At 39.8% G+C, this 12,204-nt stretch overlaps 1 protein-coding gene across 1 annotated transcript; it reads right to left on the reverse strand.

Annotated features, from left to right (window-relative positions):
• Positions 1 to 209: 209 nt before the first annotated feature.
• Positions 210 to 10,528, reverse strand: MRPL35 (mitochondrial ribosomal protein L35). Its single transcript, XM_060655959.3, has 4 exons — positions 10,304 to 10,528; positions 4,736 to 4,925; positions 3,272 to 3,416; positions 210 to 555 (listed from the first exon to the last, which is right to left on the reverse strand). Exons 1-4 carry the CDS (start codon positions 10,344 to 10,346, stop codon positions 367 to 369), a joined length of 567 nt encoding a protein of 188 aa, XP_060511942.1. The 5' UTR covers positions 10,347 to 10,528; the 3' UTR covers positions 210 to 366.
• Positions 10,529 to 12,204: the final 1,676 nt, after the last annotated feature.

The following is a 12,204-nucleotide window of genomic DNA, read 5'->3' on the forward strand; positions in this document are numbered from 1 at the left end:
CCTGAGTTCCCAGGCACACATACTTCAAATAATGTCACACTGCTTGAGGTAACTTGTTGGCTTTCAGTCTTCTTATGCCTGCTCTAACTTCAAATTCCTTGCAACTAGATAAGCCTAAGTGGAAATAGTTAAGCCATTACCATTTGTTAAAAATAATCAACAATTTTAAACTCTCATTTCCCTGAACAAATTTTGAAATGTTTAATCCATTAAGTTTTAAAACTTTAATAAGTTTAATGTTGGAACTGTATGTTTCCATACCAATTGGCACAATTTACATCAAGTTTTACACTTATTCATTTTTGCAAAGACATCATTTACACAAAGATACATATTCAGTAACTGGGAAGTCCTAAAACTTCTGATCTAGACTTTCAGGTTTGTCCGATCATGATACTTCTGATAAGGATCGTCAGCATACCAGTTTCGCCTCTTCCAAAAAGACGTTGTCATTTTATCTAAGAGCTTGCTCTGGGTTTTATTGCAGAACACGAATTCCCTCAAGCGCCTTTTTCTTGCAGTCGTCTTTTTCCATAATTTTTTCTTATAACCAGCCTGTGGGATAATATTATAAAGACATTTAAAACAAGACGTTATGTAGGAAACAACAGATATCTTCACTATTCATGGTTTATAGGTCCAATGAGAACAAGGATGAGACTTTCCTTGGGGCTGGTAATGTTTTTCAGAAAGATGTGATTCTCAATGAGGGGGAGATACAGAAAAAGTATATGCAGTTTGAAAAAGAAATATTAGTAATTTAATACTTTGATGAATCTTTGTGGTGGGGAAAGTACAGGGTAATGGTGTATAATTATAATCGCTAACTTTATATGCATTACCTTATGATCTCTTCAACAATCTTCAACAACATACCATTATTCTCATTTTACAGATTCAAGAAAAACCACCACTGGTTATAGAAGTAAAGTAGCCAACTGAGGTCACGGAACTAGTAAGAGTTCTTAACCACTACTCTACTATTTTTCCCAGTGTAAGGCTGAGGAAGGACATCACTGGCTAGGCTGATAAGATTTATGTTCATTTAAGGGGACTAGGTATTACAAGGGTCGATGAGCACAGCACCTAAATTTATAGCTTCATTTCCTCTTTTCACAGTAGGGACTGATTTCTGTAGTGTAAGTACTTTTCTAAGGAATACCGAATACAATAAAATTGCTATTGGGAGTGGTGTTAGCCTGTATGTTTAACTCAGAACTGCCAGATACAGCATCCAAGCATTATTAATTTTGAAAGAAAATAATTAATTTTTGTAGAAAAATTAGATTCGATTGAATGTAAAAACTACAAGGATAGTCTGTTTAGACCAGAAGAGACTTTGGTGCCACCCAGGTTAATACGTGGCTAAAACCACACAGAAAGTTAGTGGGGACGGGAGACTAGAACTCAAGCTTTTGCTAAGAGCCCTTGAGTCCTTTCAGGCCAAGGGCTCTTTACTCTTTAGGGCACTACACTAACTGAACAAAACCTTAGCCCTGGGCTGAGAAATCATCTTGGGTTTCTGACATGTCTTGATATCATCACTCTGACCAGCAACTTCTACAGTACAGTTAATACTCAGAAATAAGAAAACAGTATTTAAGAGTTCTGATTTTAAAATGCCAGAGATTAGATTTTTACTACTCAGTGCTTACAATTTCAATGGAAAGATTCAAATCCAATCCCCCTATTTGTGTAATAATTTTCTAGTTTGTAAGCCAAGCTGGGTCCCTGTGGATTTCTGACTTACAGACAGTTAATTTTTTGTCCTATTGCCACGAGTATCTTTGATCATTATTCTATGGAATGCAACCACTGTGAAAGTGCTTGAAACTTTTCAGACAATGTCTAGGTTCAGAAATGAGAGAGAATAAAACTGTGCTGCAGAAAGTATTTTCAGTTTTTAAACATGAATATAAATTAACCCATCCAGCTTTTTTGTTTTCCCCTAAAAATTGCATTTTGGTGAAGCAGGCCATTCTGCATACAGAATAACTTTTGGGACCTTGAGTGGGGACGAGGCATTATGATTAGAGAATGTGACCAGGTCCTTTACAATAACATGATGGTTTCAGAGCCCAATAAAAGGGGCATAGAAAGGAAGGCAAAGAAAACCACCCATCTTATTTTATCTAGGGCTAGATGAAGACCTGGTTATAATCAATATGACAACAAAGGGGAGGAAATTTTCCAATGGTCCAAAATTCACAAAATTCAGAACTATTAACTGAACTAAATTTATTTAGTTTGGCTATTTACAGATTACATGAGCTTCTAATTACAAGTGTAGCAAAGGAACTACCACAGTATTGTTCCAAAGGAGGAATGAGCGGAGAGTTCCAATCAACATATTTACCTATAAATTTAGGATTATTTATGTAATAGGAGATAATCCTTTCAACCTTTCAACTAGTGAAAGTCCCACCAATTAAGTATTTTATTTTTATGGAGAAACAAATTTCGATCTTTAAGAATCATTCATTAACTTCCAAGTAGTGAAAAGGAATTAGAATTTGAATAGTTATTAAAACTCAAAGGTAGTTTTACAAAGCTCTAGTCTTCAACTGCTTTTTATCATCAGCTACTCTGTTTCCATGAATAAAGACGTGAACGAAAAAGCCCACATTCATGCTTATGACATGCTGTGAGAGAGGACAGAGCAGTAATAATTTGTCAGAATTCCCCCTCACAGGCTATGGTCCCAGGTCAGAGTAAGTGTTAGGGTTCTGTCTGATATGGAGCCCAATCATACATACCAACAGACAGAAAAACATAAAGTTAAAAAAAGTTCATGTAGGGTCAATGTTCTGTCATAAAGACTAAGCCACAGAGAATCCAATCCAAAATTGGTTGAAAGCTCTTCAGTCCCCAATCTGAGCCACGAGACTAAGTCCTTGTTGAAGGCAACTCTGTTGCTCTAACACTCTAGGCTTAAACAGAGCTTCCCCACAGGTTATTACACATTGGGGGTTTCAAAGGGCTTCTGGTGATCATTAGATGCACAGACATATAAAAGACCTGAGATAGACCCATCCTACAGTGAAGACGTTAGCTATTGTGAAGAGTGTTTTGTTTTATGCATGCTTAAATGTGTTTTCTTCACATGAATTCATTTACATTAAGAGATGCCTGCCAAATTGGTACTTAAGCACAGCACTGTAAAAGCTGCTGGTAAATGAAAGGAAGGTACATCAGTGAATAGGCTCACTGAATTCTGCTTCTTTTTAATCTCCTCCCAATCCTTTTTCAATCTAATAGTGTGAAGACTCACCTTCCTCCTTAGCCACAGGCCAGAATGAAGTCGAAGAAACCTGTAGATGACAGCTTTCACAGTCTTTCTCTTCCCTTTCCGTGAACTGAAGTATGTTACGGTTCTGACTGGTAGCTTCAGGACATTTGGAAGCAAGGGGGCTGCTCTAAAATATATTTTTAAAAATATAACTCAGCAATAAGACTCATTAAAGGATAAAATCCATTTCTATACTTAGAAATGAGTGGGGGCGCTTGGGTGGCTCAGTCGGTTAAGCATCTGACTCTTGATTTCGGCTCAGGCCATGATCTCACAGTTCATGATTCAAGCCCCTCATCAGACTCTGCACTGACAGTGTGGAGCCTGCTTGGGACTCACTCACTCTCTCTCTCTCTCTCTCTTGCTCTCTCTCCCTCTCTCTATCCCAAAATAAATAAACTTAAAGGTGTGCCTGGGTGGCTCAGTCAGTTAAGCATCTGACTTCAGCTCAGGTCATGATCTTATAGTTCATGAGTTCGAGTCCCGTGTCCGGCTCTGTGCTGACAGCTCAGAGCCTGGAGCCTGCTTCGGATTCTGTGTCTCCCTCTCTCCCTGTCCCTCCCCTGCTCGCTGTCTCTCTGTCAAAATAAACACTAAAAAAAATTTTTTTTAGTTCAAAGTAAATAAACTTAAAAAAAAAAAATGAGTGGAGCAGCTCCACTGGAATACAGCTGACTTTAATATATGTTGTTACTTCAAATGATCCTGGACACTAAGCATAAATAAGAATAACAACCATCGCCAACATGTAAGCCTTCCATAATCTGCCCCCTCAATCCCCATGAGAGAATTTATCCTATTGTATTTTAATCATCTGACTTCTTTTTTTTTTTAATTTTTTTTTTTTTTTAACGTTTATTTATTTTTGAGACAGAGAGAGACAGAGCATGAATGGGGGAGGGTCACAGAGAGAAGGAGACACAGAATCCGAAACAGGCTCCAGGCTCTGAGCTGTCAGCACAGAGCCTGACGCGGGGCTCGAACCCACGGACCGTGAGATCATGACCTGAGCCGAAGTCGGACGCTTAACCGACTGAGCCACCCAGGCGCCCCAATCATCTGACTTCTTATCTATTCAGAGTTATCTCTAACTCCTTGAGGACTTCACTTTATCTTCGCATCCTTTCTGCCAAGTACTGAGTACCCAGGAGTCCTTAACTAAGTATTTGTTGACTAAATGGATAGCAGTCTTGCCCGCTGAGCATCTCGTTCACCCTCCGCTTTGGCTGACAGCTTCCATCCAGGAAACCACATCTAGAACATCAGAAGTGTGCTCTGTCGGGCAGGTAGGCACATGGCTATCAATCATATTCTCCCCTCCACCAGGCAAAGTCTATATAATAAGTCTGTTTCTAGATATTAGAAGTCTGCTTCTAAAACATCTTTGCAGGCATGAGTATTTTAGAATTTTTGTCTCAGCATCATGTTTACTGAAATATACTCTACCTATTGAGGATTGCTGCAGTATGTCCACACGTCAGGTTTCTGACAGACGTGGCAAGTCTGGGAGCAGAGGAAACAACTGGTGTCTGCAGAGAACTAAAATGCCGGGTGGACAGTGCAGAACTAAGACAGGCATTCTTGACACCGTTTTGACAGGCTGAAGACACCAAAATATTCAGGGGCTGTAAGACTCCTGTAAAGAGAGAGAAACATATTTAATATGATAAGCCAAATTCTGCATCCAGATGTTCAAAATTAAGTAATGTATCAAAGCAAGGTGAGTATCAGACTCACCTGTGGAGCTTTTTACCAACTTTATTTAAAAAAAAAATTTTTTTTTTAATGTGTATTCGTTTTTGAGAGACACAGTGCAAACAGGAGTGGGGCAGAGAGAGAGGGAGGCACAGAATCTAAAGCAGGCTTCAGGCTCTGAACTGTCAGCACAGAGCCCAACGTGGGGCTCAAACTCACAAACCGTGAGATCATGACCTGAGCCGAAGTCAGACACTTAACTGACTGAGACACCCAGGTGCCCCTTTACCAACTTTATTGAGGTAGAACATAAATACCATAAAACTACCCAACTGTGTGTGAATTCAATACTTTTTAAATAAACATAGAAAGCTGTACAACCATCACCACAATCCACTCTGATGTGTCCTAGTTCTGTGTTCAACAGTAGGGAACAAAACAGTTGTAACATTAAGTCCCACCCACCAGATCTTACAATGTGATGAAGTAGGGCTCCATAGCACATAGGGCAAAGGCAGGGCAGAGATGCAAAAGCCTGGCCGTTCCCTGCAGATGCAACAGAGTAGCAAGAAAAGGTTTCCTAAAGAACAAAACAGGTACTTGAGCTCTCCTCTAGAAAATGAACAGGCCACAAGAGGAGGTGGAGAGTCCGGATAGGATAAACATACATGAAGGCAAGGGGGCTGAAGCAAACATACACCTGGAGCCGGGACTGGACCTGCGCAAGGCTGAGCACTGCCTGCCTGAAGTTATGTGTGGAGATGCCTGGGGACAGATCAAAAGGTGCATCACAGAGTGGGGGTGGAGGGGCCCTAGATGCATGGACTGAATGCATAATCTTCACATTACTGCCAAAGTAAGAGTCCAGGGCTGCAAAGCCAGTGGAGCACTGACTCCACTCAGGCTGTGAGTCTAGTGTGGGACTCAAGAATGTGCACACTGAAAAAGCTCCACAGGATGATGGAAATGCCCCCAAACTGGATTGTACTTATGGTTGCACAACCCATTAAATTTACTAAAAATCATCAAATTGTACACATAAGACAGGAATTTTATGGTATGTAAATTACACCTCAATAGTTGGTTTAAAAAAAAAAAAAGCTCTGGGGCACCTGGGTGGCTCAGTCAGCTGAACATCTGACTCTTGATTTCGATTTCGGCTCAGGTCATGATCTCAGTTTGTGAGTTCGAGCCCCCATGGGGCTCTGAGCTGATAACATGGAACTGGCTTGGGATTCTCTCTCTCCCTCTCTCTGCCCCTCCCCTACACTCTCTTTCTCAAAATAAACTTATAAAAAAAAAACAAAAAACAACTCCACAGGGAGTCTGATGTTCAGCCAGGGCTTAGAACCACTGCCTTATTGTCCACTGCACTGATTTCACATCACAAATGAGAGGCAGTGTGGTGTAGAACGGAAGAACTGGTATTTGAGTCAGACTGTCTAGGTTCATAATCTAGCTCTACTACTCACTAGCTGTGTGACCACGGGCACGTTACTTAACCCTTTTCTGCCCCAGTTTCCTCAGATTTAAATGAGGTTAATCATGAGGAGGTAACAAGAATTAAATGAGACAACATGAAAAGTGCTAGGAAGAAGGGTTGGCACAGGGAAAACATTTAATGAATGCTAATGGCAGATAATAAAGAGCAGAGAAATGCTTAGTAAAAATGTTATAATGTTACCTGGGGGCAGGAGAAAGATTGAATACTTAAAACCCATATTTTTGCTTTTCTGTTCTCCATCTAAGATAACAATTTTCAAACTAAAAAGGGTAGCATAAACATTAATAAGTTAGCTGAAATCCATGATTCAGGAGACATTTGAGAGAGCCCTTTTGGGGGGAACTTAGAAGTGAAATTCTCTACTCAGTACAAGGCATTCAAGTCTCCAGGTATAAATAACTGTATTTCAAAGAACTGAAAATATGTGCAGACATGATAAGCTAGGAAATAATTTTTGAAAGATTAAGTGAATTGAAGAGGAGGACTGTAGACAAGAAAATGTCCCAATTTTCACAAGGTCATCCAAACTTGGTGTTTTGGTTAAAACAAAACAAAAAAAACCCTCAGAAATTCTTAGAAACCACTCCTCAAGGAAGTGAGCAGGTAAGGGTCTAGAATATATAAATAGGTAAACTACAGGCTCATCTGTCGAAACAAAACAAAACAAAATGTTAGAATGGATACAGAGAATTCACCACAGGAGAAAAATCTACATCATCAATTGGGAGTGAATTGTTCCTTAAAAAGTACCTCATTTCATTTTTTATTGCAGTTCCTAGCCTGGGAAATCATGGAAATGTCTAGACACAGCATATCCTGATTTTAGAAAGGCATGTGAAAAGATTTCTTTATATTCTAAAGAGATAAATGTGGACAGGATAACAGGATAGTTAGGTAAATCCCAAGGTGACTAGAAACTATCCCCAAATTAGTTGACTGCCATTCTCCTGATGAAAGTCTTTTCCTGGCTCCCTAATTGACTATTTTCCCCAATTTTTATGAAGGTCCTGAAGCTGCGTAAAGCATGTTTGTCACATCTGCATAAAAGCAAAGTCCAAAGACTATCTGCACTGAAAGTGATCTTGGTAAAATGGATCAAAATTAATTAAGACGTAATTTGGGATAAATACATTAAATGAAGGATGAACCTTACTTGAGAGCAGTTCCTGGGAAAATGACTTGGAGGCCCTTGTCCACCATACTCTCAGGTGGACCAACCACACGATTTACCTTGTAAAAACTGAACACAGTCTAACTCGGAATGTGTTAACAAAAGGGTAGCACACAAATCAAGGGCAGTAATTTAACTGCTCCTTCGGTCTTCTGCCCTGTTTGGGCATTTCAATACATACTAGCTTTCTCTAAACACATTCTTGTATGGAGAACACGGATATCTTAACAAAGAAGGTGACACAGAACCAGAATTTTGAAGGAATGAGGAGGCAGAGAGAACGGAGTGCACAGGTGAAGAGGCAAAAATCGCATAGTATGTTTGGGGAATTACAAACAGTCCCATGTGGCAGGAATCGAAAGAATGGTAGGGAGTGGGAAGCGAAGTGAGTATGACTGTCTAAAGCAGTGCTCTTCAAGCTTCTTTGATCCCATACCCTCTAAAAGAATTCTGAAAAATTATTTACCCTTTCACAAAATTTTAAGTAACATCTAAAATGTCCAGTATATTTAAAATACATTTAAAAATAAGCTGTCACATCACTCTTTCAAATGCTTACAATGAAATCTAACTATCATAGTGAGTTGATACCCACCTACATCATCTATTTAAAAAAATGCAAGAACAACAGGGGCACCTGAGTGGCTCAGTCAGTTAAATGGCTGCCTATTGATTTCGGCTCAGGTCATGAGCTCACAAACTATGAGCCCTGCCTTGGGCTCCTAGCTTAGAGCACGGAGCTTGCTTGGGATTCTTTCTCTCTCTCTCTCCCTCTGCTCCTCCCTGAGCTCTCTCTCTCTCAAAATAAATTAAAAAAAAAAAAAAAAGCAAGGAAAATAAATTCAAGTCAATGAAAATAAGAACTTCTTTTCATCAAAAGATACTTTAAATAAACTAAAAGGGCTAGCCAGAATGGGAGAAGATCCTGGGAACACACTTAAATGAGAAAGGATGCACATTCGTAATATATAAAGAACTACTATGAACCCATAAGACAATTCAATAGAAAAATGGGCACAATATTTAAGTAGACATTTCATCAAAAATTCAAGTCGCCAATATACATGTGTAAAGGTATTCAAACTCATTAGTAAGCAGGGGAATGATATTTAAACCACAATGAGATGCCACTAAATACTCATAAGACTCACAGAAATTTGCTGGTCTAACAATACCAACTGTTGGTGAGGATGTGGCACATACAGTGCTGGGGTGACTTTGAAGAAGCACATCGCTTTTACAGTATCAGGCAATGCAATACACACACACACACACACACACACACACACACACATTCTGATTCAGCAATTTCCATGGCCAGTTTTACAAGTATACACACATGCACATCTTAGAGAAACTTGCACTCAGGTACCAGGACACAAGGTCAATCAGCTTTCGACCTAATTGCCCCAAACTGGAAACACTCAAATGCCCAGTATCCTAAAATGGAGAACTGTGGAGTGGTCACATAAGAGACTATTATATAGCAACAAGAAAGCACTACAGCCACACCCAAAATGAATGAATTTCACAAATTAAAAGACATAGGGTTACCTGTGTAATTCCATTCACGTAAAGTAGAAAAACAGGCAAAACTAAACAATATGTTATATTACTGAGAGATGCATACATAGATATTAAAGCTAGTACAGAAATAAAAGCAAGGTAACAATAAAAATGAGGATAGTGTTTATATTTGGCAGAAAGAGGGAATTTTGACTGGGAGAAACACACAGAGAAGAGGCTCCTGGTAGTGTTCTAAGTCCTGCCTTGGGTGTTACATGGCGTTTGCTTTAGACTTATTTGTTAAGCCATTCACGTGTTACATATTTTTCTTTACATGTTGTATTTTCACAATCAAAAATTACTCCACGTAAAAACGCTCTTCTGTAATAGTTGGAAAATTTACACTGTAGTTTTTTTTTAAATTTCTATTGTTTCCACAGAGTTTTATCCTAATGTATTTTGTGCTTAACTAATTTACTCATAATTTTATCATTTAAATATTTTTGCAAAAGTCCTTCGAGTGAAGGCAGCTTAACTTAATTGCCTTCACTCCTGTCATCTCTCTCGGTCAAGAAATCCTTAGGACTGCCCCTGTGCCCGGGACTGAGTGTGCAAAAGAGTCAGATTCCCTGCACGTTGTGGGAATCTCACACATACAAGCTTACTGTGAGCCAGGCACTACGCAGGGCGCTTTACGTGCACGAGGTCATTCAGTCCTCAGGTAGATGGGTGTCAATCCTCGTTTGAGAGCTGTAGAATCTGAGGTTCAGAGAAATTACTTTTTCAAGCCCAACGGTCACGAGTGGCGAATCCTAGCCTCTAAATCAGAAGGTTAGCGGGGACTTCGCTGCCTCCTCTGTCCCCCTTCCGTCCCGTCCTTTTAGTCTGTTTTCAAAGTAAGGCGGAACGACCAGGAGCCGGTAAGGAAGCAGAAACCGGGGACACCCAGGTCCGCGAGGATCCAAGAGTGTCGGAAATATCCAATGCGAGGGGCCGAACACAGGCAGCCCCGGAGACAATTTGGAACAATCCTCTGGCCTTTTTTTTCCTGTTCACCTCCATGCTAAATGCCTACTCCATCCCGCGCCATTCCCGCTTTCTGGGAAGGGATAAATCGAGCGCGTCGCTTTCCACTGACCTGATGCAGCTCTGAAGGCACGGGCAAAGGCAGAGGCCGCCATCTTGCCATCCCGCCCTACGGCAGTCGCATTGGGTCTAAAAGCTCCAGGTCAAAAGGGAATTTAAAGAAAAAACAAAACTTGGGTGGAGTCGAGGAAGGAGAAAAAAATGAATAAAGGAACGGTCAAGGGAACATTCCCTGTATTGAATGTCTTCTATACGCCAGGCTGCTCTTCACCGCTGGAAAAGAAGTGCCTATAAAGAGTGTCTGGCATATAGTAAGCTCTCAAATTTTTACGGAGCATTTGATTGACAGATCTATTTAAAGCACACAATTTCTTTATGCTCAATTTTATTCAATTTCAGAAAAGAACCTATTTTCCAGTCAAAGCTGGTGAATGTCAGGCTAAATGACTGGGAAATATCAATGTTATTAAAATTGTTTTTTTAATTAAATGCCAAACATAATTAAATGAATGTAAATATCCTAAGGATCTCTCTCTCGCTCTCTCTCTCTCTCTCTCTCTCACACACACACACACACACACACACACACACACACACACACACCACACACTTTTCTAATCATTAGCACTGATTGTTATTTGGTAGAATAGCATCTCTACTCTTCTTACCTAAACAATTCTACATTCCTTACTTTATTCTTCATAATTAGTGATCATACACTTTTTCTAATGTCATTCAAACACAAAACAACAAATCTCTCTCCCATCCTTGTTGGCTAGGATATTCCATGCATATACAATCCATGACACCATATACTAGTTGAAATGGGTAAGGATCAAACACAGGTCTCAATGAGTTCACATTTGATAAGGAGACAAGCATAGACCATCAATACAAGGCAAATGATAGAGGATGTGGTAGGTAGAATATAACATGAGTCTTAAAGAAAGGTGAAGATTTTAACAAGAGGAAGATCATTCGTGGCAATACAAACACAAAGAGGTAAGATGAGACAAGAGGGAGCCAGAGAGAAAGACAGGATTTATTGACAGCAGTGGTTCTCAAACTTTTAGGTCTTAGAACTTCCTTACATGCTTAAAAGTTGAGGACCCCAGAGAGCTTTTAATTATATTTCCAATTGCTGCTGAAATGAATTACCTCAAACTTAGTGGCTTAACACAATACAAATTATCTTGTAATTCTGTAGGTCATAAGTCTAAATTTTTTTTTCACATTTATTTATTTTTGAGAGACACAGAGTGCAAGTGGGGGAGAAGCAGAGATAGAAGGAGATGCAGAATCCGAAGCAGGCTCCAGGCTCCGAGCTGTCAGCACAGAGTCCGATGTAGGGCTCAAACTCACGAACCGTGAGATCATGACCTGAGCCAAAGTTGGATGCTTAACGGGCTGAGCCACCCAGGCACCCCTGTAGGTCATAAGTCTAAAATGGGTTTCACAAGGCTAATATCAAAACATCTAGGGCTATGTTCCTTCTGCCTCCAGAAGGGGAGGCATATTCTCTAGGGGATAATATGTTTCCTTGCCTTTTCCAGCTTCTAGAAGCTGCCTGCCTTCCCCGCCTTGTGCCTCCTTCCATCTTCAAAGCCAGTAATCACATCTCTCTGACTTCTGCTTCCATTGTCACATCTCCTTTTCAGACTCTGGCCCTCCTCTCCCCATCTGTTACTCATAAAGGCCCTTGTCATTACATCGGGCCTATGCAGATAATTCAGGATAGTCTCCCCATCTCAAGAGTTTTCATTTAATCACACCTGCAGATCTTTTTTGCCGTGTAAACGAACGTATTCATAGGTTCCAGGAATTAGGAAAATGTACATATATTTGGGAATAATTATCCTGCCTATCATACTGAGTAATTAATTTTAAAACAATTATTTTTATAACAAAATATACTCAGGAAAAATAACTATTTCAAGATAAAAAAATTAGTGA

This window comes from Panthera onca, chromosome A3 (genome assembly GCF_046562875.1).
Source record: "Panthera onca isolate mPanOnc1 chromosome A3, mPanOnc1 haplotype 2, whole genome shotgun sequence".
Classification (NCBI taxonomy): Eukaryota; Metazoa; Chordata; class Mammalia; order Carnivora; family Felidae; genus Panthera; species Panthera onca.

Bases quoted from the DNA above. Each gene is read 5' to 3' on its own strand.
- MRPL35 (XM_060655959.3), bottom strand. From the start codon at position 10,346: ATGGCGGCCTCTGCCTTTGCCCGTGCCTTCAGAGCTGCATCAG. The intron at 4,926-10,303 runs GTCAGTGGAAAG...CTCTCTTTACAG, and splicing joins TGCCTTCAGAGCTGCATCAG to GAGTCTTACAGCCCCTGAAT. The intron at 3,417-4,735 runs GTAGAGTATATT...AATATATTTTAG, and splicing joins ACTGCAGCAATCCTCAATAG to AGCAGCCCCCTTGCTTCCAA.